The sequence below is a fragment of the Saccopteryx leptura genome, chromosome 1, assembly GCF_036850995.1.
Source record: "Saccopteryx leptura isolate mSacLep1 chromosome 1, mSacLep1_pri_phased_curated, whole genome shotgun sequence".
NCBI lineage: Eukaryota > Metazoa > Chordata > Mammalia > Chiroptera > Emballonuridae > Saccopteryx > Saccopteryx leptura.
Genome location: NC_089503.1, coordinates 122293665 through 122320446, shown reverse-complemented (window position 1 = coordinate 122320446; position 26782 = coordinate 122293665). Strand labels below are relative to the sequence as shown.

Genomic DNA, 26782 nt, shown 5'->3' with positions numbered 1-26782 from the left:
TATGTGCCTTGACCAGGCAAGCCCAGGGTTTCGAACCGGCAACCTCAGCATTTCCAGGTCGACGCTTTATCCACTGCGCCGCCACAGGTCAGGCAGGAACTTGTCATTTAGAGGGGAACTCTCACAGGCTGCAGACAGCACTAGGTGTGAATATGTCCTCCATGAATGCCAGATGATTAAAACGGCAATTCTAAACTTCGTCAAAGGACTGGCTGGTAGAAAATTCTGCCAAATTCTTTGATTGTTATTAAAGATACATCTTTCTGTTATTAAAAGTATCTCTTTCTTTGAGTTTATGTAAGAATTAACTCCAAATAAATAACTTCAGTTCTTCGGTTAAAAGTGGTTTCTGCATTCCTGTTGGTGGGTGAGAAGGTGGACCGAGAAGCCACCAAATGCTCTTTTCCCCAAAGCACATCCCACTCTTCTCAGAAGGGGCACTTTTTATAATTATTTATTTATTTTGGGGGTGGTGAAAGCCAACATTTCCTATTTTCAAATTTGGATGAAGGATATGTAAAGGTAATTTTATGTATTAGGTACCAGATATACTAGAACTAACGCAGTCACCTTAGCCTCCTTGAAGCGAGTGTGTACAGCAGCCAGTCGATGGTTTTGAGCTGTTGCTAACTGAGAAGATGGATACTTTGCTCAGAACTCCACGTTGGAGACTTCTACATGAAATATCCAAGGTTTAACGAGCTGGGGATGCAGCTCTGACTGCGGGAGATGGCACTTGGCTCTGCAGCTGTTGGAATCATGCAGTTAGACACCCGGCAGTCCCTTCCCTCAGCAGCTTGCCTTTGAAAGGAGGGGCACCGATGTGTGTTTAGATAATGATTGTGCAGTGGGATAAGAATTTGGGGTGCTGTGGGAGTGCAGGATGAGGGGTCTGATCTACAGTGGGGCAGTGGGGGTGTCACAGAGGGCTGGGTCTCATCTGAGGCTCCCAGGAGCTCTGAAGGTGACGAGTGTGTGTGTGTTAATGTGTGCGCACACCTGTATGTTGGGAGGTGAGGGGGTGTTTTAGGCCCATAGAAGAGCAGTATGTGTGGAAGTCCAGTGGTGAGCGGAGGTGCCTGCTACCTGCAGGTGATTGGAATTCCTGGTGTGGGTGGGGGTGAGGGTAATGGATGGGAAACCAGTGAGACCACAGAGGTAAGCAGATGTCAGATCATGAGGGACGTTGTGCCATGTCAGGGAACTCGGGCTTTATATGAAGCTTTTAGGGTAGTAAAATGATGGGGTGGGGTGTATGTTTAGTGGAGGGGATGAATGGATCAGAGGGAGTCAAGAATGAACCTCCATAAGGAGATTGCTGGAGTAACGCACACAAGAAAGATGCTCGCCCGTGAGGCTGGTAGCTGTGGCGTGCCAGTTTAATCATAGGGTCTGCAGGCGTGTGTGAGAGGATGGAGGGCAAGGAGAAGGCCAGATCCCTGCGGTGGCCATGGGGTAGATGGCTTGTGGGTCCAGATACTGCGTGGGGACCCACACAGTGAGGAACAGGTTTGAGGGGATAAAGATGCCTGCAAGGTTAGATATTTAGGTGGAGACGGCCATACCATAGGCATGCAGGTGCCTCTTCTTTAGGGTGTCTCTTTTTTCTAGTGATAACAGTTTCCTGTTAGGCAGTCAAGACTCACTATAATCATCCTCCTGCCCTTGAATTTTGTGTCTTCTAGAACATATCCTCCTATTCTGATCCCTGGGCCTGGTTTTTCCATACCAAGTACCTGTACCATGGAACTGACCACATATGTACGTTGCTTTCTGGAACAGACTGAGTTCAACAAGGGCCCTACATTATATTTTATGTTTGGGCCACCTGATGCAGGGCAAGTCCATGTACACAGAGAGAAGTTTTAGTATCACTATTTTATACTACTTGTCTGTACCTGAAAACCTTTCTGCACCTTATATAATAATTAAATAGATATGTGTCTAAAGAAAAGGGTTATAATATAGCTTTATTTTACAGAATATGATTGTGATCTGCATTAAATTACATGTGGACATCAGAATTTTTTTCTTGTTTGATAAAGGATGCTAACACCTATGAAATATTTGATGTAATGATTAAACAAGGTTTCTTCTAGCAGTGAACCTTGGTTGATTGTCTAGCAAGCAAATCATTTGATACAGTTTTATTAGTTGTATCACTGTGGTTCATTTGATACAAATTAAGTTTCTAAACAGCTTTGCTGAGAAGCTGCTTCTTATGTAAGGCAAATCTTTGGGGTAGTGCAGGTCAGCATCACAGAACCATATGTATGCACACATATATATGTATGTGTATATGTATGTAGAATAGGATGGGGTGACGAGGGTCCCAGAGTACAGGCTGGGTGAGCTTCCCCCAGGGGCACCTCTTGACAAGCTTTACAGGCACAGATGGATGCATTCTTTCTGTTGGCATCAGGCAAATATGAGAATAAATTTTCTCTGCTTAGATAGCCTTGTGTTGTGTTGGTCCCTGGGGATGCAAAATGAATGGCACATCTGGGCATTTGATTTTTTTCTGGTTTATGAGATTGTAAGAAGAGAGAATCACCCTTTTATAATACTGCTTTTTTCTTGGCTGTTGAAATAGTCCCTCCCATTGGTTTGAGTTATGCTTTTTAATTACTTCTAATGCATAGTTAATATATAATTAAATCATTAAAAGTTTAAAATTCTACAAATTGTCTCATTTATGTTAAAATGTTATAGTTTAAAACATTTTGTTGTTGTTATGGTCTTTCTTGGTTATTTTGGTTTATCCTCTATTTTGTGCTCAAGACATTACCCAGATAGCTCAGTTGGTTAGAGTGTTGTCGCCAGATGAGGAGGTTCTGGGTTTGATGCCCAGTCAGGGCACATATAGGAACAGATCAATGCCTGCCTTGCTCTTCTCTTCTCCCCCTCCCCCTCTCTCTCCCCCTCCCCCTCTCTCCCTCTCTCTCCCCCGCTCTGTCTCCCTCTCTCCTCCCCCTCTGTCTCCCTCTCTCCTCTCCCTCTGTCTCCCTCTCTCCCCCCCATCTCCCTCTCTCCCCCCCATCTCCCTCTCTCTCTGTCTCCCTCTCCACCCCCCCCGTCCCCTCTCTTCCCCCCTCCCCTCTCTCCCCCCACCTCTCTCTCTCCCTCTGTCCCCTTCCTCTCTCCCTCTTTCCTTCCTCCCTTCTTTCCTTTCCCCCTCCCCTCCTCCCACTTCCCTTTGTCTTTCCCTCTCTTTTCCTCTCTCTAAAATCAATAAATTTTTAAAAAGCTATTTTAAGTTGAAATGCCCTTAACTCCCTTGAATCAATCAAACTTATACTGCTTTTTTCTTCCTTATGTTATAATGTTACAGGCTATTGCTTCTCAAATTTTGTGTAGGAATAAATCAACCAGTCTGACAGTTATTATAACCATAAAGATTCTAAGGAAAAATTATAATGCTGCACTATATGAAACCCCATTCATATTCCTGTGTGTGGTCTGTGAACATATCCATATTCTTGATACAGGTACTTAATTCATTTTATGTGTATTTTGTAAGTATTGTGTATATGTGGGTAATAGTTATGTAAAAATAATATTTTAATTTGTTATATGTCATTTAAAAAGATGTTTAAACCATTTGATAATTTTGTATCTTTGCCCTCTTGAACATTTTTTTAGAGGATCCAGGCTTGTTAAAATTATTCCTTCCTATGCAACACTGGTCTGAATGCTTGCCCAGCTAAACCTTGATAGCACAAACATTGTGCCACATGACTGCCGCTCCCTGTGATCTGTGACTAATCCTGCAGGCACTGCAGAGAAAGGTCCGGGAGTCGGAACTGTGGACCGCCTGCCTGGAAGAGGTGACGTCACCTCTATTTGTGCATGCGCATGCGCGGTACCAGTGATGCAGAAATTTATCACCCTGCCCTTTGTGTTCAGGGGTGAGTGGCGCCCACGTTTCCCCTAAATAAACTAATGAGTAAAATTCGGTAATTATCACCAAGACTTAGTACTAACCCTCCACTTATTATTTAATGTTCCTTTTTGTTGTTTCAAAGTGCTGCTTTTTTTATCAACACATTTGTATTACTATTATAACCTCTGTTTTTATAAGTTTTTTTTTCAGTGTCCCTCACTGTCCATTTTCCTATTTAGTATATACTAAGGTAGGAGAGGTAATAGGTCTCTGAAAAGAATGAGGAACATAGCCCGTTTTGTGGATTGTCTTTTAAGGACAAATCCGGGAGGTGAGGTGGACAGAAAGTTCAGGGCACACTAGTTCATTTTGTTTAGTTCAAATGATCAAGAAATCACTATGATTATTACTAATATCTGGGAGAAATTTGGGATTAAAACATTATTTTGTGATAGTTAAATTTTTTTTAATTGAACTCATTGTTCAACTCATTTATTTCATTAAACATTTTTTTAAATGCAGTGTTAAAAATTTATAGAATAATGTGCAGTAGAAAAGCTTTTACTCATTGTGAACATATTTCCACAGTGCTTTTTTTCCTGCTTAAATAATAATAAAAAAAAAACTTGGGGAGAATTGTTATTCCTTTTCTATTTGTTTGTTTAAGTTTAAGAAAAAATTTAATACCAAGGAAGTGACCAAGTGAGTAAGCATTCTGGTCAGCAGTGACTCGCTTCAAAAAGTATTTATCAACAATAACAATACAGCAAGCACCTCCTTGCAGAGTCTCAGGATAAAAATGAGGAATTGACTTGACCAATGAGGTATTCAATAGTTGAAGTTTCAGACCATTGATTCAGCTAAAAGATTTTCCATTGTTGAATGATAACTGTGGGATATTTCCTCTTAGGGCAGAGAGGTTAGTTTTCTTCTTATAAATCAGACTATAGGAGTGGCCCTCAGGACAACACTGAGCTTATATTTCACAACCTAAAATAGAAAGTGCTGAAGAGCCTTAGGGTGGCTGAATGGAGGTTCAGGGATAAAAAGCTGGGGAAGTATGTTTATTTTTTCATTAATTTGTTCATTCAGTCATTCAGCCATCCCATGTTTATTGACCGTGTGGTGCCTTGGCCCTAACCTGGGTATCTGGGATACAGCAGGGAACAAAACTGCCATCCAATGGCTAGCAGGCTGATTTACAGAAAGAAAAAGAAAAATGACCTCCTGATGGGCAACATTATGCTTATCATTTTAAGAAATATAAGCAGTTTGGGAGCAGGAGTTTAAAATTTATCTCAGATTGACATGCTGCTGAACCAAATAGCAATTTAAAAGGTGATAATAGAATCAATTTGGGCAAGTAATACCATGCTGAACCTTGGAGTTGAGATTTTTTAAAATAAATATATTAAAACCTATAATATTGAAATTCCTTTGTTTTAGAAAATGGTGTTTTTTGTGATGACTTGAAACCGGAGAGAGGAAAGAAGATCAATAAGCACTATATGCACATTATATTAACAACTATAGAATCTGATATTTAACTCAAACCCTTTTTCCCCAATGGTATTCAACAAATATTCATTTCAGGATCTTAGAATAATGGCAAACGTTATCATGTGGACATTCTGATCAAATTCCTTATAGACTTGGTTTGAAAGAGCGCTTGTGGCATGCCTTTTAGGATGCTCCCAGGAAACATCTTCTGCACTAATGGATGAGCCTGGGCTGCAGTGTGGGTTGTGTTCTCTGTCTTCTGAAGCTAACAGCATTTCATTGAAACTCACATTGGCTTTTATGTAATTTGAAAAGTTATATATAGTACTTTAAGAAATGAGTATAACTAAATGTCTTTTGAGTTGGCCATTTACCTCTTTCAAGTTGCTCTTTTTTTTTCTGCCCTTTCTCTTTTAATTTTTACCAAAATTCTCTTTTTGGTGCCCCCCCTTCCACCTATTATTGGCATTTCAGACTCCCTTGGTGACACTTAGAAGTAAAACTGCTGCTGACTCCTGGTTTGTGGTACTAAGATGTGGTCTGTTATCTCAGAAGTATCACTCCAGGTGGCATTTGCTGTCCCTTTCCCTCTCCATAAGCGTGGGAGTAGAGGTGTGTGCTTTCCGGTATAATCTCCAAGCGTATCCCTTTGTTCCAAAGGTTTAGGAACCACAGCTGGATCCTTTAATGCATGAAGAAAGAAGACCATAGGAGTTGTCTTATCTGTAGTGTAATCAAGAATTAATGGAATAGCACAAAAGCATTTTATTTTATTTTTTAATAGCCACACACACTGTTTTCATAAACAGCTCTTCAGGGCGTAGAAGAGAAGCTGCCTTTTTGATCTCAGGATATTTCATGGCTGAATTCTTCCTGTTTTTAATTGAAAGTTACATGATGCATTTAATCTAGCTTTAGTATGTATACATACTTCCTTAGTCTTTTGCTTATTGGGTTGTTTTTAAAAATGGAAACCAGATTAAAAATAATGCTTAGATGAGCACTGTAATGGCCACAAACTCAAATTCTTTGTGTGGTTAATTTTATATTTCCTTTTCTCCCCTATTTCTTTCTGTTTAAAAAGGTTAAATTGACAATTTAAATAAAATTAGCATCTCTTTTCCTGTGACATATTCAACAAAAACATCATGATAAACCTGTTTAAAATTTATATTCTAGTTTGTGGTTTGCACATACATCACAATAAAAGTATAACACATTTCAACACCAATTTAGTCATTGATTCATGTGCCTTTCCTCCTCTAGAAAGACTGAGTTTTATTTTTTTTTTTAGGAAAGAAATCTAGGAACTGATAGTCTAATGTAACCCCAGTTTTAAGAAACTGTAGATACAGGGAATGAGTTTGTGGCTTATAGAAGTGCAAGGAAATTGAGATTTTCATTGTTAAATTGTTTGCTTTCTTCACCTTCTTTCACATCAATATGATATTCTTCCTGTGGGGCACCTGGAACGTGGCAGCTCTAACTTCCATCTTTCACTCTGCCAAGAGTATTAACAAGTAGGTGTGGTTCAGAGAGTCAGCAGGAATTGTCAAGTATACTTGTAATTATAAGTAGTTAGTTGCACACAGTCCTCTGCCTGACTGGTGCTGGCACAGTAGATAGATACAATGTTGACTTGAGATGCTGAGGGTTCATCCGGCTTGAGCACAAGGGTTGCCGACTAGAGCCCAAGAATTATAGCTTGAGCAAGGGGTAACTGGCTTGGCTGTCCCCCTCAATCCCACACCCAGTCAAGGCACACATGAGAAGCAGTCTTCTTTAGAACAACTAAAGTGCTGCAACTACAAGTGGATGAGAATCTCCCTTCCTGTCTCTCCCTCTCTGTCTCTCTATGAAAGAAAGAAAGGAAGGGAGGGAGGGCTAGAGAGAGAAAGAAAGAAAAAAAGAGGGAGGGAGGGAGGAAGGAAGGAAAGGGAGGGAGGGAAGGAGAGAGAGAGAGAGAAGAAAAGGGAGGGAGGAAGGAAGGAAGGAAAGAAGGAAGGAAGGAGGGAAGGAAGGAAGGAAGGAAGGAGAGAAAGAGGAAAGATAGAAAAAGGAAAGAGAAAGAAAGAAAAAGAAAGAAGAAAGAGAAAAAAGAAAAAGAAGAAAAAGAAAGTCACACAGTCGCCTTTTGAGGCATCAGCACTGGGATTAGGACATTCTCCTTGTTGAGGGTTGTATGCAAGGGAACTAGATAGACCCACAGGCAGGGCTCCTGTTTCTGAGGTCTGGGAGCCCAGGACTGCAGTTCCTGCTGACATTTCTCAGAGGGCTTTGCTGAATCCTGGCCAGAGCATCTGCGGGTGTGGGCTATGTGGGAATGGGAGGAAACATGCCTCGTCTTATCTGGTAGTAATAGAAGGGGGATCCTTTTCAAATCCCTGTAGATTGAGATCAATAGGTAAGACTTAATCCTTTCTAGTATTTCTATCATTTGGTCTGCTTCCACATTTTCCCGGGCCCCCTAGCACTCTGTGCTGCCTATGGAACTTTTCATACTGTGCCTTGTTCTATGGGTATACTATATAAATGTGTCTCCTTGAGGCCTGAGCTGCTGCCTCATTTCTCTTTGCATCTGCCCTACTGCCACCGGTGTCCACCTCAAATGCAATCAGATGTAATCAACCTTGTAGACTCATTCAGTGAATTACCCAATGACTGGCAATGAATTGCTGAGACTAGATTGCATCCATTCAAGAGTTTTGAAGGAACCTTAAGGATGAAATTGCAGAACTCTTGGCTCTTGTTTTGCCTTTTATAAATAGCCACTGTTTTACAAACTTGGTAGGTTGCCAGTTCAGAGTGTGGTATGTTGGAAAGCAAAATAGCCTGGTGATCTGGAGGTTCGGATTGTGTTGCATCCTTTTCCGACCAGCTAGGTAGTACCGTGAAGCCTCTTGGACTTCAGGGTCCTCATCAAGATATGTCTCCTGCTGTTTTTGTGCAAAATCCCTGGTGATTTTGTTTCATTGTTAATCCCATTAAACTGGGTTGTTAGTATTTACATTCTATGGACAGAAAAGGTTTACTTAAAATAAAATATCAAAACCATTAATTCAGTCATTCCTTGCTTCTGTGAATGTTGTAGAGACTGGATTCTGTTATATTCCTCCCAAAGCTGCTGCTTCTTTTGTTGTTTGCTTGCTTGTTTTAGCAGGCTACTAATTTGGCAGGACTCAAGCTACAAACTATGTCTTCTCTGCAGTGGGCAACAACTTGGATATTGGACAGAGCTTTTATTTTTAGCTTAGAGCTGAGGACCTTGGAGCTTGCATGTGTAAGGTTTAGGGGACAGCCAGAGGTTTGGGCCAAGTTTATACTCCAAATTTGGGACTCCCCCTTCTCCTTTCCACAATTTCTCTTAATTTCAGCTGCTCTGGGCACCCTGAGCTGTGTCCTGGTTCTTGTTTTAGCAGCATCGTGTGGCTTAGACTGGGCCCTGTCCTCTGGCTAAAAGCCCTCTTAGGGGAAGTATACCCAGTGTCATTTCCTTTTTCCAAGTGACTCTCTGCTTTTGGTCACTCTCCAGTGTCTCAAGATAGTTTGTTTTGCAGATTTAATTTGTGACAGGGCTGGTCCAATAGGAGCCACTCAGACTCACAGAGGCTCTGTTTTGTTTATTTTCTAATTCCAGGTCTATGTGTTTGCATTGGTTGTGCACCAAGCTTACATTTTGGATGCTTTTCTCTTACTATTTTGCCAAAAACAAACAGGAAAATAGGGATCGAGCAGAAGTCTTACTTTTTTTTTTTCTAGAGAGTCCTCTGCCAATAACCATAGTTGCTAGTTTTGATGAGTATGGCCAGCAACCCTGAACCTAGATGACCTCTGTTGGAGACCTCCAAGAGAAATGTCCTGAGACGTTATCATGAGTCTGAACATTATGACCTCAAACTCCCATGTGGGCATTCTCCCTGGTGAGCTGGGCTGGATGTGTTTGGGCTGCCAGTGTCCCTTTTGTTTAGATGGATGTTGGCTTGGCCTAACTTGCTTGCTGCATGCTTCTTTTCCACAGTAGTTCCACTTGGCCTTCTGAGATATTGAGAGGAGCGGGAAGAGTTGGTGCAGAGAAGAGAGCCTTGGCCACCCTCTGAAGCAGGCAAACTGGACCATCTTTACCAAATTAGCCAGTGCTATTCCTCCAGGGAGGCATGACCCAGAAAGCCTGGAAGGACAAAGCCAAGAGGGAACTGTGGCCAGTCCCCAGCTATTTATAATCTCCCCTCCTTGCTACTGTTTATTTTTAACGACTCTGAAGTCTCGTAGGATGAGGCTCCCCCTAGAGGTTTTAGTGTGCCACACATAGTAGTTTTTTAAAAAACAGTGTTGCTGCTATATTTGCCAGAATTTACATTAATCTACAAGATTAAAATGAAAAATTTTGAAATGTTGTGGACTGACTTTATATCCTGTCTTTTTGGAACCAGATTTTGATTGTTAGAAATGGCCGAGAACCCATCTGGTATAGTCGCCTCTGGATCGGTAGGCAAATCATGGCTTGACATTAAAATAGAAGATAACTCTGTGATCAGAGACTTTCCTTCCCAGAATTCAAATGTTTCCAAATGATGATATTTCTAGAGGTGACTTAATGGGTGTGAAGTACCTGCTGTGCTGGCATTGGGTAGAATGATAAGAAATGAAATGTCCCTCAAGCAACCTAGTAATTTTATTTTCTTCTGTATTTCAGGGTTTCGAAAAAACGATGAAATGAAAGCTATGGATGTTTTGCCAATATTAAAGGAAAAAGTTGCATATCTTTCAGGTAAACTTTAACCTTCTGATCTGCTTTATTGATCCTCTGACGCTTCCAGCTTACCTGCCGTACCCACAGAAGCGTTGGCATTTTGGTGGCTTTTTAACTGCTTTATTCTTTTAGCGTTTTCCTGAGGAATTAGTGCCTAAAGCATTTTCTTCTAGCTGGCAGGCACATCATAAGTCAGGAAACGCTGGTGATTGAAATGTGTGTCTGTCAGTCCGTAAATATTGGGCTCTTTTTGTCCCAATCAGTTAGGTAAAACAGCTAATTTTTTAAAAGTCTGACATCCTAGCAAAACTGTTGGAAATGTGACCATATGCTGATGTGTCCTGAATTTTTTATCTTGATTTCTTGTACTTTGTAGTTCCCTGTTGCCTCCTGTTCAAGGAGGTGAAGAAGCGGGTGTATCCGTGGCCTCTCTTCCATTGGCCTCACTGGTTCTGGAGTTCCTAAAACCCTTGTCATGGACCATGAAAACCCTGGTCGTCTCTACCAGCCAGGTCCTCCGCTTACTTGTAGGACCCTGTCCTCGGGGCACCTGGCCTTCCTGCAGTGTGGTGACAGTCTGCACCAGTCCTCCAGGCTTTGGGGCACATGACCGCCCTGACCTCTGCACACAGAGGGTCAGCTTTAGGGTTGTCTGGGTTTCCTGGGGTGTCTCCTTGGGGGTCCCCTCCTACATGAACAGAACAGCCATTGGGTATTACACCATTTTTGGCACCAAATTACTTGTTACAAAACAAAACTTGCAAGATTGTTTTGCTGTTTTACATGGAAATAAATCTATAGATGGTCACATGCTTTTTAGACAGTCTTCCTGGATGTGTTTCCCTTGATAACTGTTTATCTTTTTCCAACAGGCATACTATACTGATCTAATGTCTCCTCTTGAACATGTTTTATTTTGAATTTATAACTCTGCTTGTTGCTTTTGTATGGTGTGTGTATGGCTTTTCAGTCCATGGAACTGGTATATATTTGGGATGCAGCTTCCTGTGGTGTTTTTGTTACTCTTACCTTGCTTTCTGTCTAGCAGTATTTCTTGGCCCCTATCTCACACTGTTTCATGATTTTGTGCAGTAAATCTAATGCATAATGCATTTGGAAGGTTAACAGAAGGTTATGTGACTTTCATGAAAATAAGGTGCTTTAGGTCTATGGGAACACATGTTAAAAAATGAATGAGCAAACAACTCTTGGCTTGTAATTCACTGTGTTAAAAGTAGCCATTGTAGTTGACTAATTTTTACTGACGAACTGCATAATAAGGACTTATGCCACTTTTGTGAACTGTTGACTTTGTAGTTTACAGATGGATTCTAAAGTTGATAGAATAAAAAGACTACTTATATATATCAGAGGCATCAGTAAGAAAGAGTTAAGGAAACCAGATCTCGCATGTTCATTGGTTTTTATTTTAAAGTTTGGATCTGTGATGAGAGCACCTATTCCTTCTGTCCCCCCTTTTGTTCCTAAATCTCTAGTTATTTCGCTTTCTCCTTATGTTAAGCCCCTGGAATGGGGATGTAGAACTGTAGTGTTCAGGTTGGTGATTTTTATTTGTATTCAATGCTTTATTAGGCACTTAATACAGAATACAGTATTAGATGGCATTTTTATCTAAGTTCCTATCAAAACTAAACTATTTCCCTTTTAACAACTTGAAGAAATGAAATCATTAGTTTTTTAGGATCATATCATGAATCTTTGCTGAAACTTTAAATTCTACAGGGATAATTAAGCTTAGTATCTTTAGTGGGGAGGAAAGTTTTGCATGGCAAAAAATTAATATGGAGCTGTTATAAAATATGAGAGCTGGTAGGACTTCACCAGACGTGTTAATGAGGTGAAGTTAGTAGGTGCCACCACATTTTTATAGTACTTCCTAATTTATGACCAGAATTGGCAAACTGAGTTAGCCTGTGCTGACTGCTAATTGCTTTAGGCTTGCTGTTATCTCATTTAGTAAGGGAAACGGAAAAAATCATAAAATTAAAAACAAATGATTATTTGTATGGTGAAGTTTATTTATTTTTTTTGGTAAATGTTACAAAGAATGAGTTAACTTTAAAAATATTTTCACCTGAGCCCAGGCCCAGTGGCTCAGTGGATAAAGCATCATCCCAGCTCACTGAGGTCGCAGGTTTGATCCCTGAGCAGGACGCATATGAGAAACAATCAATGAGTACACCTAAAGTGGAAGAACGAGTTGATGCTTTTCTCTCTCTCTCTCTCTGTTCCCTTCTGTCCTCTCTCCTTTTTCCCCTCTTCATCTCCCCTCTTGCTTTCTTACCTCCCCCATTTCTCAATCAATGGAAAATTTAAAAAAAATTTTTTTCACCTGTGAACTAATTTTTTCTTTTTCTTCTTTGAGAGAAGTAATTCATATAATATAAAACCCACCTTTTTATATTACATGTGCCGTATTTCCCCATGTATGAGATGCACCTTTTTTCAAAAAATTCAGGGTCTAAACCTGGGTGCGTCTTATACAGTGGTTGTAGGTTTTTTTACTTGCATTTCCCACTTTTTCATGCAGATGAGGAGTTGTATGAATTTAATGATGAATAAAACTTGAGTTCAAGAACTTTAATACATTTTTTCAAATTCCGGGCCCCAAAATTAAGGTGCGTCTTATACATGGGGAAATACGGTATATAATTCAGTGGATTTTAGCGTATTTACAAGATTGTGCAAGCATCATCATGGCCCAATTCCAGAACATTTCCATCAACCCTGAAAGAACCCCATGTCCAGGTCCCCATTTTCTCAAACCCCAGTGCTGACAATTGCTAATCTTGCTGCTAAGACCTCATTTAAAAAAATATTAGGGATATGATAGACACCTTTATAAAAGCTGTCCATATGGGTGGCTTTTAGTAAATTAAATCTAAGTGGAGTAGCCAGGGCTTTTAACAAGCAAGCCAAAGGTCAGTGATTCCATGAACTACTTAATAAGTCAAAACTAGTGAGGATTCCTTGAACTTGAATATTTCTGATACTCAGTGTTATCTCCAGGTACTCTATAAAGTAATCCTATTGCACTCAAGATAGCAAAATACTTTCTCCAGTCAGCGAGTAGGTTAGATGACATATCTTACTTCATGCTTGAAGTCGGAAGTAGGGGCACTAAAAAATGTGTCCTGTAGTGTCTACTTAATGGTGTGTGTATGTGTGTGTATAATATAGTTTATGCTCACTTTACACATACTTAATGCATGATATATATTTATAGTATATTAACTGCAGTATATGTTATATATTTAATGTGTGTGTATACACACATGCATATATGTACTCATTTATATTCTATATGATATCTTATGTATAATTTCAACCACGACACGTGGTTCCACTAGGATTTGGGCCTTAAAAGAACTCATAGACAGACTACCAGAATTAAGAACACTTTTCATTCCCTTAACTTTTTATCATGGAACATTTCAGTGTCCCGCACAGGAGAGCATAGTATGAATTTTCATGAGTCCTTGGTACACTTCAATAATCTTGTTTCATATATAGTATGTTCCTATTTACTCCTCCTTTCCTGTCACTATGGATAATTTTGAAGTAAATTTCAGTTATCATATCATTTTACTTATAAATTTTAGTTCACTAGAAGATAAGCTTAAAGAACTTCACACTTCTATTAACAGACATAAAAATGAGTAGTAATTTTTTAATATAAAAAAGCCAATCAATATTCAAATTTCCCTATGTGTTGTATAATTTATTTTTTTAGGATACATGTTGCAATTAGTTGATATGTCTGATGTCTCTTTTAATTTATAGGTTCTTTTATTTTTTTAAATCTTACCCCATTATGTTTATTGGGTGTGGAAACCAGGTCTTTTCCTGTTGATTGTTCTACATTTTATTAGGTTTTACTGGTTGCATCCCTGGGTGGTCATTTAACATGTTTCCTTTGCCCTGTGTTTCTTGTGAACTATAATAGAAGCTAAATCTTGAGGCTTGGTTAGACTTAGCTTCAGTTTTGCAGGGAAGGAGGCAAACATCCTTTGTGGGTGGTGCTGTGTAGTTTTACTGGGAATTTATTGGGAGAGTCTGGTTAAGCATTTATTGGTGATCATTGCTTAGATCTAGTATTTTACTAGGGTTGCAAAATGCTGACATTCTAATTATATCCTTTCTTCTCATTTATCAACTTGGGTATTCCATAAAGAGAAATATCCCATTATCAGTTTCTTGGTTACCCTGAGAACACAGTTCATACAGGAAAAGCAGTATAAATGATTGATTCTTGTCTAATTTTTGGATTAATGAAAAATGACCATTAGGCATTTCAGACTAATAAAAAAACTTGATTTTTAATTTTTAAGCATCATTTCGAACTCATGATTTTAAACCTATTTGATGTGTTTTAATTCACTGTACATTTTCTTTTTCTCTTAATGAAGTTAAAGTTTTCCCATTTTTGGACCGTAGGAGCCTCTTCAGCTTGGCTGCTGAATCTGTGTATCACAGTAACACAACTTCTCTCTGCTGCTGTTACCAAATGTTTCAAGCCCAACTTGTCTGTTTCCTGTTTTACATTTGCATCAGCCATTTTTCTAAAAGTCCCTTGGTTCCTTTGATGGGGAGTGGTGCCAAGTGCTAAGGAAGGTCACTGTCACTGGTGGGACCATTGTTTCTGTGGTTCTTCAGTGGATACATTTAGGAAATGTGTGTGTGTTTGTGTGTGTGTGTTTGTGTGTATGGATGTATGGATGTATTTTTTTCAATGAGGAAAGATGTCATAACTTCATTCTAAAATTTCCAATTCACATTTAGGATTACAGATTTTATATATATATATATTATATATATATATAATATATATATATATATAATTATTATGTATTTGTATCTCTTTTTCCTTATGCTGAAAGTCTTTGTTCTTACCCTCATCAACATAATTGCATATTTACATTATAGTACTGATGTTAGTACAATAGGACTACCAAATGTAATTCAATAGTTTTGTTGTTTTCTTGTCCTCAGAGCATATGTCACTAGGAATGCACTGTCCTATTGCTGTTTTAAAGTCACATAGAATACATCTCTGTGTGGATCAAGTTCCTACCAACTTGAAACTCAGGATCATTTGTTTCCTTTTTAAGGCCTTAATAAAACCAGCCACCTAAGCTGGCTTCAATGTTAAATAAAATGTGTACATCACTCCAAGGTTAAAAACTAAAAAAAGTTAAAGATAATATGTATTTAAATCTAGTTTCTTTTCTTTTCTTTTTTTAAGTGAGAGGAGGGAAGATAGTGAGACAGACTCCTGTATGCACCTCGACCAGGATCCACCCAGTAACCCTTGTCTGGGGTCGATGCTTGAATCAACCAAGCTATCCTTAGTGCCTGAGGCCAACACTTGAGTGATCTGAGCTGTCCGCAGCTCCTGGGGCTGATAGACCAATCGAGCCACTGGCTGTGAGAGGGAGAAAGGAGGGGGAAGAGAAGCAGATGGTCGCTTCTCCTGTGTGCCCTGATCAGGAATTGAACACTCTATCCACTGAGCCAACCAGCCAGGGCCTAAATCTAATCTTTCTCTTTATCTCTTTCACCCTGTACCATTCCTCCCTTATAAGAAACATTTTGTTTTTGTTTTCTTTAGTTTTTGATTTCTTACGCTTTAACAATAAGTGCATCTATCTATCCATCCATTGTTATACCCCTTTCCTTAGATAAGCAGTAATTACTATGTGCCATTTTCTGTGCCTCATTTGTTTCACTTTCCATAGTATCCCAGAAAGCAGTAGATAGCAGTATGTACAGAGAGTCCTCATTTCTTTTACAGCTGTATGTTTCTATACTGACTGCATGTACACTATAATTTATTCAGTCAGTTGCCTATGGATTAACAGTGGATTATTTTTTATAATAGCTTTTTGAGGGCAAGGTAAACATTTCACCTTTGCAAGAGGAGGTACTGACAGGAATGTAGGATTTGATTTCTCAGAGGTTTGCTGATAGTATTGTGACTACTGACTTTAATTCCTCATTCCAGTTTTGCAGAGTTCTGCATTTCACGGAAAGGGAAGGAGGGCTTACCTCCCATCCATCACATCTATTCTTCTTGGCATCTAGTATAGTCCGAGTCCTCAGTGCCTGACTGGAAGGCTGGGTACTGTCAGAGGCCTTCCCAGAACTCAAGAGTCCTCTTAGAGTCTTTTTTTTTTTTTTTTAGACAGAGAATCAGAGAGAGGAATAGATAGGGACAGACAGACAGGAACAGAGAGAGATGAGAAGCATCAATCATTAGTTTTTCGTTGCGACACCTTAGTTATTCATTGATTGCTTTCTCATATGTGCCTTGACTGCAGGCCTTCAGCAGACCGAGTAACCCCTTGCTCTAGCCTTGAGTCCAAGCTGGTGAGCTTTGCTCAAACCAGATGAGCCTGCACTCAAGCTGGCGACCTTGGGGTCTCGAACCTGGGTCTTCTGCATCCCAGTCCGATGCTCTATCCACTGCACCACTGCCTGGTCAGGCCTCTTAGAGTCTTCATGAGAAACTGTCAGCCAGTTTCTGGTTCTCGGGACTAGGCAGGAAGAGGAGAGCCTGTGAAGGACCTTAGCTGCTCCTGGACAGGGGCCCAGTGGACACCCTCTCAACAGAGTTTCACTCCTAATAGACTTACAGATTGTAGCCATAGTTTTTCTTTTACAAACCACATCATTTCAGAGCTTTTCATGGTTGTCAGTTAGACTGTTCCTTGGGGGGTGGGGGTGGGGTGGGGTGGTGGTGGTGGTGGGGTTAAAGAATAGTTTTCAGTGGTAAAAACTATCCAGGAATTCAAATAAGGGCCCTACAGAGGGAAATCCAGGTGGTTCATTGAAATGTACATTATACTTGTGCAACTAAGTGTGCCTCCAAGGGAAGTTCATTCTCAGTGGGTGAAAGCTGAGTTCTTCATTTATTTAAAGATTAAGGGACAGCTCTGAATCTCAGCCATGCTGCTCATGTGACCAAGTCCCCTGGACGTTTTTTTACCTTTTAGAAGAGGGAGTGAGTGTCACTGAGTTTAAGGAATAATTGTCACACAGAGAAATTTGGGATCTTTTCAGCCTAATATGAAAATAAACCTCAGTTTATTTAGCATCTGCGTTTTCTATAGGAATGTCCTGGCATTCTCATTTTTAACTTCCTGATAAATGATAGGTATTTTTCATTAAGTTGTTGTGGAATACAGAAAAATCCATTCATACAGCAGACATTTGTTGAGTAGCTTTCATGTGCCCATCTTTTGCTGGGCATTGAGAGAATATACTGATGTCCGTGAGTGAACAATGATGCCTGTCTCCACAGAGCTTCCCTTCTTGTCGGGGGTGGGGGACAGATGTGTAAGCTACACAGTTTACTAGAGTGTGATAGGTGCCTTATAGAAAGAAAAGGTAGGGAGAGGAAGAGTAGAGAGCATGTAGTTTTTATAAGAATTGAAAATAAAACAATGTCCTTTTTGATTTCTTTCGGGTTATTTTGACTGACACGCATTTGGATAGGCAGATAACCCCTCATGACTGTTGGGTTTTGATTACAGACATGGAGAGGTTCAAAGATTGTAAAACGCCTACGTAGATATCCTGTGACGTTGGTAGGTACAGGAATAGATTTCCTGCCCTTTTCTTTTTATTGTCCAAACTAAGGTGCTGAGTTTCCTGTCTATGAAATGGGACTGACATCTGTCCTGCTTGCCTCACCATGAGGTTGTGGGTTCACATCAGACACACAAGTATATATAGTAGATGAAGCTTTTATAAGCTGCAACATTATTAAATATTAGTTCAGGGACTAGAACTTTGAAATTGTAACTTTTCTGTTTCATCACCCAAACTGTTTACATTTGGGTACCTTCTGTGACATTAGCAAACAAGCTAAACGTTGGGACATATAATCTAAATAGACATCTGTTTGTATTGCTTTTAAGCTCCTTGAGGATCAGAAACCATGTACCTCTGAATTAACACTACATTTCATTGATTCTACTATATTTATTTTTTAACCTCACAGAGAAGGGTCAGCAGATGGGTGATTTTGGTACCTGACTGTTACTGACTGAGACACACCATATATTGGAAGATATACCCCTCCAGGCAGGGAGGTTAGCAAGTGAAAACAAAATTTAAGTTATTTAAATAGAGAACATGAAGTTTTTATTTCAGTATTTAAAATCATAAGTGATTTTTGATGAAATTTTAAAACTACCCTGGAGAGTTTTTAAAGCTCTATTCTGAAAAAAGGAAAAAGACAAATTGATTTTTTTCCCCTTTATTTTGAAATTCAAGTTTAGGTTTCAATAAGCTTTTTCTAGGACATGAAAGGGAGCCTCTTTGGTAGATGAGCCTGCTGGTGAGTCTCAGGGAACCACGCCCGTGAGTGCTACACACTTGGGAACATCTCTAGTGGGAAGGGGAAGTGGCCAGTCCCCCTAGCTGCACACACAGACGTTGAGTTTTCACTTCGGAGTGGACAGAATGACCCTGTGCAGTGTGTAAACCTGTTGACTTCCCACGTGACTGTCTTTGCTGGGCAGATTTGGGGTTCTCCTTTTCACACCATGGTAGAGCCTGACTTACTTCATTGGGAGATACAGTGACCCCAGAGGGAGGAAAGTTGAACATGGGTCATCAGCATTTCGTTTCCCAACTGAATCAAACAGATTGTTTGTTGCATTTAAAAAATTCAGAATGGTGGTCCAGGAAGAGATGTGATACTCTTTACCAAGAGAGGATGAATGTTAAATCTAAATTTTATACTAAATTTTTAAAAACTCAAGTTTCTATAGAATATGTTGAGCTGTAGTATTTTTGATGAAGGATATTGACTTCTATTTGAAAGGAATGAAAGCTGTTGGGGAATAAAAATATTGAAATGTTTCCTGTCTTACATCAGAGACAAGAGGTATTCTAAAAACCTAGAGCCATTGATACTACCCTAAAAAATACCTGATATTTTAGATGATTACTTGATAATGACATTCTATTCATTAAAACTACTGCTTCTCATTTTTAATACTACCTTTCATTCATAAAAAAGGCCTAGGATCTCATCATTTAGTTGTCCTTATGACATTTTTTATTACTTTAGAAAGAACTAAAGCCACTAGTTTGAAAAATTATGTAAGCTCTTAGCAGTTCAAAGAACCCAGCTGTGACCATGCTGGCAGAGTCCTTTTGTCTTTATTTAAGCTCTTTGAGCTTCTGTATCTTTAATTATATGGCCAGAACGATAAATCCCCTTAACCAGGGTCATTGTAATCAAAGCAGCATGCGTGTGTCGACCACTGGATACCACACACAGCATGTACTGGCAGCTATCATTTAGTGTTATTCCCGTTTAATACCAGAGTTGTTTGATTTATAAATAATCTAACTAACACTTTTCTAGACTATGTGACTGAACAGTACATGCAGATCATTTTAAATGTTCAAAATAAAGTTTTATTCCTTTTTAGAGAGAGTGTTAATCATCCCAGGAAATTGTAAGTGCCAGTATTGCTAAAATTTATTTTTATTTTTTTATTTTCTTCTTACTAAATTTATTGCAGGAGAGGGGACAGTCTGGAGGAGAATGAGAGAGACAAGGAGCACTGGGAGGAGGTGGTTGGTTGTTTAAGGGGAATGAGCATGTGTACATGGCACATGGACATGGCAACTTTTCTGTCTCCAAACATAAACATGAAAGAAGGAGGAAACACATTGGAAGAAAAGGCCAAGACTTTCTGTAATATCTTCTGGGTGGTGTGCAGAACTCAGACTTTTACTACAGAGTCCTGGGAGGGGTGAATTTGCTTGGCCATGTGCCCGCCGAGACAGGGACTGTGGCCTTCGCACGGTTCTTTCTGGCCTTGCAGTTGATTGGGGTGCAGCTTTGTGTGAGTGGCTGAGCGGGGTCCTTGGACTTCCAGTGGCACGTTCATGTCCTGTCTTCTCTTGTTTCTAAGTGTGCTCCAAATGTTTGTTTTTCAGGTGGCAGAGATAAGCGTGGAGGTCCCATTTTAACCTTTCCAGCCCGCAGCAATCATGACAGAATACGACAGGAGGATCTCAGGAGACTCATTTCTTATCTAGCCTGTATCCCTAGGTAAGTTCTGGGTGCTTTCGGGCTTCTCGCTGTTTTCATTGTTCTCAGATACAGCACCATGCTCTCTAGAAAACAACTGCCGGTAAACCCCAGCCTGGATTCCAAACAGACAATAGTATATATGAAATTAAAATCCTGATCTTTCTCATTTCCACTTTGTGACTGATCTGTCATGCTTACAACACTTTTGGGTGTGGGACAACAAGAAGGTACGTGCTTTGAGTGAAGAGCTTTGTTTGGTGATGGTGGGGTCGGGTTTCCCATGCTGGGTGTTAGGACGTGGTACCTGAAGTAGAATGAAGGAGACCTGGAGTTGATTCTGCCCCCAGGACGCAGGGCCCTGGAACCCCAGGAAGAGAGTGCTGTTCTGATGCATGCCGAGCTCTGGTTCCTAACAAGTATTCTGTTGATTTGCAGCATGAAGTTTGTGGGCCGTTAAATATCCTTCCCAACTAATACGACAGGATGCCACGTGTGGGAACCGCCATCCAGTCCAAGAGTCTGTTAGTGATGGTCAGGGAGATGGTCCACGTGCATGCTGAAGAACACCAAGAGTAGGCAAAGCTTTGTTTCCAGAGAGCCCCAAAGTGAAGAACAATGAATAGGAATCTGCCCGTGTGTGTACTTGAGGAATTTAGAATCTTTGTTTCTGCTCTAATAAAGGTTTTCCTTATTGTGTTGGCTGACAACCAGTGACAGAAATTCCCCTGCTACATTAATAGCTCCATTTAATTGTTCAGATTACTTTTCGGAAAATGGAATATTGTGATACCATCCAAGGATGCAGCCATGTCTGGAACGAGAGATTTTTGTGTGTTGAGACTTGGAGGGGTGCTCCCCTCTGAAAAAAGAAGAAATCTTTATTTCAGAATGGCGTATGCTAAAGGAGGACATTGCCTGAGAGACTAAATTAGGACGTGTAAAAAAATCTCGGTCATAATATAGGCTAGAGTAGATAGTTACTTTAAGGAACATGTTACGCAGGAGAATAATAAAAGATGATCAGTAGCAGCATAATGGATTCTGAAGGTTGAGGTGAATGGACTACATTCTCTCCAGCACAGGGTTTGTGACACCTGCCAGCGAAGACAGCTGTACCCGTGTATAACCCATCGTTTCTGTGACCGTCTGACCAGCTGAAGAAGTTGTTGGGTTTTCTGTTTGGGGTCCTTTATGGGACAACTGTCACTTTGAGTCATCAGTGACAGAATGATAGCGCCCTACTCATCCAGGCAGAAGATGCTTTCCCTTTCCTTTTACTGTGGTATTTTCTTGAGCTGCTGAACTGTTGAAATCAAAGCGTTGGGAAGAGTTTTAGAAGTTATATATGGTACTACTCACTATCATTTATAAATAACAATATAGTTGATAACTGCCACTTACTGAGTTCTTGTCTGCTAGGTATTGTGCTAATAATGGAAAAGAGAAACAAAGAATAAAGTAAAAAAAAATTCTTACCTAGCAAAATAATGGTTGTTATGTAATTTAATAAAAAAGTTGAGACTGGGCGCTGGCGCAGTGGACAGGGCGTCGGACTGGGATGCGGAGGACCCAGGTTCGAGACCCCGAGGTCGCCAGCTTAAGCGCGGGCTCATTTGGTTTGAGCAAGGCTCACCAGCTTGAGCCCAAAGTTGCTGGCTTGAGCAAAGTGTCACTCAGTCTGCTGTAGCCCCCCGGTCAAGGCACATATGAAAAACAAGTTGAATTTGGTATGACCCAGGTTATTTTTTTTAAAATATTACATAATTGAATTGCTGTATATAACTTTGGCAACTGGCATTCTGGTTTTGAAATCTCTTTTGGTTGTAAATATAAAAATTTTCATTTCATTCACTTTAAGTTCTGATGGCTTGGGGCATCTTACTGTTTTCACTATTCCAAGGCGTGGCTTTGTGTTCTCTAGAAAACGTCTAAACCCCAGCCTGAATTCTAAGCAAAGTAGTAGGAATATTATCAAAAAATTTTTCATGTATGTTTTGGATCACCTGGATGACCCACTTAAAAAAAAAAACATACAAAACTTTGTTATTGGAACATTGTGAGTATACACAAGAGCAGACAGAGTAGTGTAGCAAACCCCACACACCTGTCATCTAGCTTCAGTTACTCAAGGTTTGCCAGTCTTGTTTTTTTTTCTAATTTCTCCACTGGAATATTTTGTAACAAATCCCAAACATTCTGTTCTTTGGCTTATAAATACTTAAGTGCACAGGGTGACCCTCCACCTCCTGAGGAGTCACGTCATTTCGTTGCCTAGATTTGCTTTTGTATTTACAGTTCCAGTTGACAAGAAATGCCGTTTTGCTTGACCTTGGTTAATGAGCAAAGAGAGAGGTGAGAATAACATATAAGTGATTCATTTGCCAAGTGATAATGGAGGAAAATTTCACAGTGGTCCAAATGGACAGAAGGGGTATTACAATGAGTCCTCTCTGGGTCCGCCAGTGATCCCACACTGACCCAAAAAGAACTGTGCTACCTGTAGTGAGCGCTGCTTTGTTTTGTCAGTGAAAATGATCAGCAAGTTAATGGTGTGTGAATATTTTTGGACTTGTGGATTTGCTTGTAATCTTAGTTCTGAGAGTGTGTGAGATTTCTTCCTCTGTCCTCACTCCTGAAATTTTCTGTGATGTGAAGGAAATCTCTGGCTGTCCCTTGCCAGACAGTCTCAGTGCTACACATTCCAGACTGTAGAGAAGGCTGCCATCCCCGAGAGCATGGGCGGCAGCGGCGGACTGTGACCTGGCACCGGTTACTCCATTACTTGTATCTGTTTTCTGATCTACAAAATGTGATGTTAATCTGAACTTCTTTGGATCATTATGAGTCTTCAGTAAGATTATTTATGTAAACGCCCAGCGCAGGGTCTCAGGTACGGTAGCTGCCTCAGAATTAGTACAATAATTTCCATCTTTCATATTCGCTCTTCTTTCCTTCCATTTTCCCCCCTTTGACCTGTGTTCTAGAGCCAGGTCATCTTGTTTTCTTCCTGTGTGACCTCTAGATTGCCTGTGTGCCTCTTAGGACGTGGCCCTCGGGTTAAACATAACGTGATCTGAGAGAGGTGAGTGGTTGAGGTTTATTAGTTGGATCATCTTCCATTCTCCTCCCCCTCCTTAAAAAAAAAAGAATTAACAGAGTGTTTTTCTTAGAATTCATGTGCAAGGAAACTTTCCATTAAATGGGCACAGGAGAAACAAGTCTCAGCAGAACTTCCTGCTGGTGTCGTGGGGATTCCTGCACAGCAAGGAGTTTAACAGCAGTCTTGGTACTTTTCTAGGGGTTTCTTCTTCTTGCTCGAATCATGCTAATTATATTCTAGAACATTAAAATGATTCATTGTAGGTAAATGGGTAAACCTCTCTGACTCTTTGGTCGCTAATGAAATAATGTGGAGACTTCTAATGGATTCATTCATGAACTTTCATATAAGAAAGAACTTTCTTCATCCAGGAACTAAAGAGTTTCTCTTTTCCAGTGACCTGCCTTGAGAAGGGACCTCAGTTTTATTAATTTTTTTTAGAGAGAGAAATAGGAAAGGGTAGGGGGTAAGAGAGAAAGGTAGTTGTTATTTATTGATTGCTTCTCACATGTGCCTTGACACCAGGGGCTCAAGCTGAGCCAGTGACCCCTTGCTCAAGGCAGCAACCTTGGGCTCAAGCCAGTGACCTTGGGCTTCAGTCATTGACCTTGAAATCATGTCAATCCCACACTCACGCTGACAAGCCCACACTCTTCCTGGCACCCTTGGAGTTTCAAACTGGGGCCTTCAGTGTCCTGGGTTGACCCTCTACCCACTGTGTCACCACTGGTCAGGTGAAATGTTCTTATATCACAGATAAAATGAGGCTCTTTGTTGAAACTGCCAGCCAAACTGATGAGTAAGTCACACTTTCTAATGTACTGATGAATAAGTTTTTACGGCGGAGGAATAGCTGTAGCCCACGTCCTGTTGCCATGTGCACGTGTTCCTTTAGCTGCTCATGAACAGAACTGGGCTCGGGGTGGTTTGCTAGTCACTGTTTTCCTAACGACTGGCGTTTAACTTGGTAAAGACAGGTGATTGAAAGGGTGTGTACTCCCAGCTCGGTTCCTGTGCAGCTCTCATGTCTTGGGAAGTCTCAGTGCTAACAGTTTGATTGTGCAGGAAGATGAGTAGTTAATTCTTCTGTAAACTCTGCAAGCTCAGGGTGCCTTTGGGTTGTGTCCTTCAGTTTGTTCCTGTTGTTAAGCCTCAAGTTCTTTAGGATTCTTTTTAAGGCCCTTTTAAGTGGAGGGGCTTTGTAGTTTATGTACATACTGTGGGGCTGTGGGAAATGGAAGATAGACTGCCAGAGAATTTGTCTTGATATGGTGAAGGCTGGTGTTGAAAGTGCAGCCTACCAAACAGCAACTAACAGCAGCGGAACTCCGCCAGGGTTCCCAGTCCCCGTCTTTGTGTGGCAGCCCAGGGGAGGGCCTGGGGGAGAACGCGCCAGGTGCAGGCTTCCTGCTGCTCAGGCTGGCCTTGCCCCGGGCCTCTGCGGCCCTGACGTGTCTACTGAATGGAATCTTGCAACCTGGCAAACCCCAGCAAGCCAGGCAGCTCCAGAATCCTTGATCTCAGTGACTTGGGAGATTTTCAGACATTTCTGGAAGCCCTGCTTACCTCTAGGATTTGTGAAGGAGGCCTATGTTGTTGGCTGGATTGTGGCCTAGGACCTACCTGAGGGCCGGAGAGGTGATAGTGTGAGGAGCGTGTGAGCCAAGTGTTAACTCCTTTCTGGTTCATAGTCCTAATAGGAATAGGTAGCCGACGTTAATCAGATCATCCCTGCAGTGCCCCACATTTGGGTGATACGCTAGGCTGCAGGGCTGCTGGCTCCATCTGATCTCTCTGTGGCTTTCAACTCCGTGTTTTCAGGCTGTGAGCTGCTGGCTGCTCAGGTTCTGTCCCCAGAAACTTTTTCAGAATATCTTTGTGAAAAGCCTCTTACACTGATATAGTTGTCTTAGGAACTTTACAGCTGTGAAACTCAGGATGTGACTTATTCCGATGATGTGAATCAAAATAAGGAAGTGTGTGAGTGTGTGTGTGTACACGTGTAGGGAAGAGGAGTGAACTCATGCAAGAGAGCATGAGATTGGTTTTAATTCTGACTTAAAATTTTTTGGCTTTTTAACATCACTTAATGATAGCAATTAGTTTTCTGACTTTTTAATTTAGACTAATTTCTCAGGGTGATTACACGAGGCAGAAGAAATGTCATATACATTTTCCATAGTTTCAGCACGTTTTTGTTGAGTAAAAACCTGAAATTCCCACCAGGCGCTTAGGGGGTCTCAGGCATGTTTCTGGGAGTGTGCAGGCGGGTCACGTGTGCACCGGCATGGGCAGCCCCCACGGGCTGTGCGTCCACCATGCGGCGGAGCCGACAGGCTGTTCCTGAACTCTGAAGCTATGTCACAGGGAAGTCACAGCCACATGAGCCCAGGGTTTTCACCTATGTTTAAGGACTTTGACTCTTGTTTATTCTTTATTACAAGAGCACTTGATATGTATTTACCAAGTACTTAGGTTAAGATTTAATAAAATTAAACATTTTTATTGCTTCATCAATAAAGATGTTTCTTCAGAAAAACCGGCTTTTGGGTTGGTTGGTTTGTTCATACTATAAGCACATGGGAGGAGGAATATGGCAGCCCCTTGTAATGCCTTCATTGTGTTAACGGCCAGCAGAGTTCCCACCGTTGCCTTTATACCCTCAGTGCAACTTGTGAAAGGGGCAGATAATCTCAGTGTTACTATGAAAATAGATTGACCCCACAGACTCCTCCAGAGGGTGCCAGACCCCCAGTGATTAGACAGCCACACTGGAGAATTGTCTAGGGCCCCGAGACAAGTTTAAGGGAACACAATGGGACATTGAGAAGCTCCTGCCTTTGTTGCCAGCGCGCTGGTAGGGGTGGTTTAAGCACCTGTGACTGGGGAGTCCCGGGTGACTGTGCTTCATGGGGCTGTGACATCTCTACCTGAGTTCTGTGCGCGCTGTCAGCTCGGACCCCACTGAGTGCTGGCCAATGACTTGCTGTGATAGTTCCTAGGCAGTGTGTGAGATTAGTTAATATACAGAAATTGTTTCTCTCTTAAAGAGGAAACAGGATGCAAAACCAAAAATATAAAATAAAGTTTTAAAGGTTTTCAAAGTTGAAGTTTGTTTCAAGTCATCATCATTCTTTGATGCACATGGAGCCAGAGTCTGTTATTTTATGACAAGGGAGGTTGAGAAGGAGTTTGGTTCCATGGGTAAGACCTGAGCTCTTTCTGAGTTGATTTCTACACCTTCTATGCCCCTTCTAAACCCCAACACCACAGTGCTGCCCAGCAGCCAGGCTGTGGGTAGAGAGGGGCACCCTTCCCTTCTGTTTTCCACCTGGCCCTGTTTTCCACCTGACTGTACCTGGCAGTTGGAGCCCAGCCCTGTTTTCCACCCGACCCCATTTTCCACCTGGCCGTACCTGGCAGTTGGAGCCCCACAGACATCAGGAGGAAGGAAGCAGAGTCAGCGTT

The 26782-nt window shown here is 41.0% G+C and overlaps 1 protein-coding gene across 10 annotated transcripts in view; it reads left to right on the top strand.

The window, feature by feature from the left end:
- Window positions 1-26782, top strand: part of TRIO (trio Rho guanine nucleotide exchange factor) — a 339734-nt gene that overhangs the window by 106381 nt on the left and 206571 nt on the right. For 9 of the 10 annotated variants that reach the window (XM_066374347.1, XM_066374307.1, XM_066374298.1 and 6 more), the window contains 2 exons: window positions 10077-10151; window positions 20118-20232. In XM_066374347.1, the coding sequence (XP_066230444.1) occupies window positions 10077-10151; window positions 20118-20232 (190 nt within the window). Of the gene's footprint in view, window positions 1-9239; window positions 9304-10076; window positions 10152-20117; window positions 20233-26782 lie in introns of those variants that run through there. The other variant, XM_066374315.1, reaches the window with a different exon arrangement.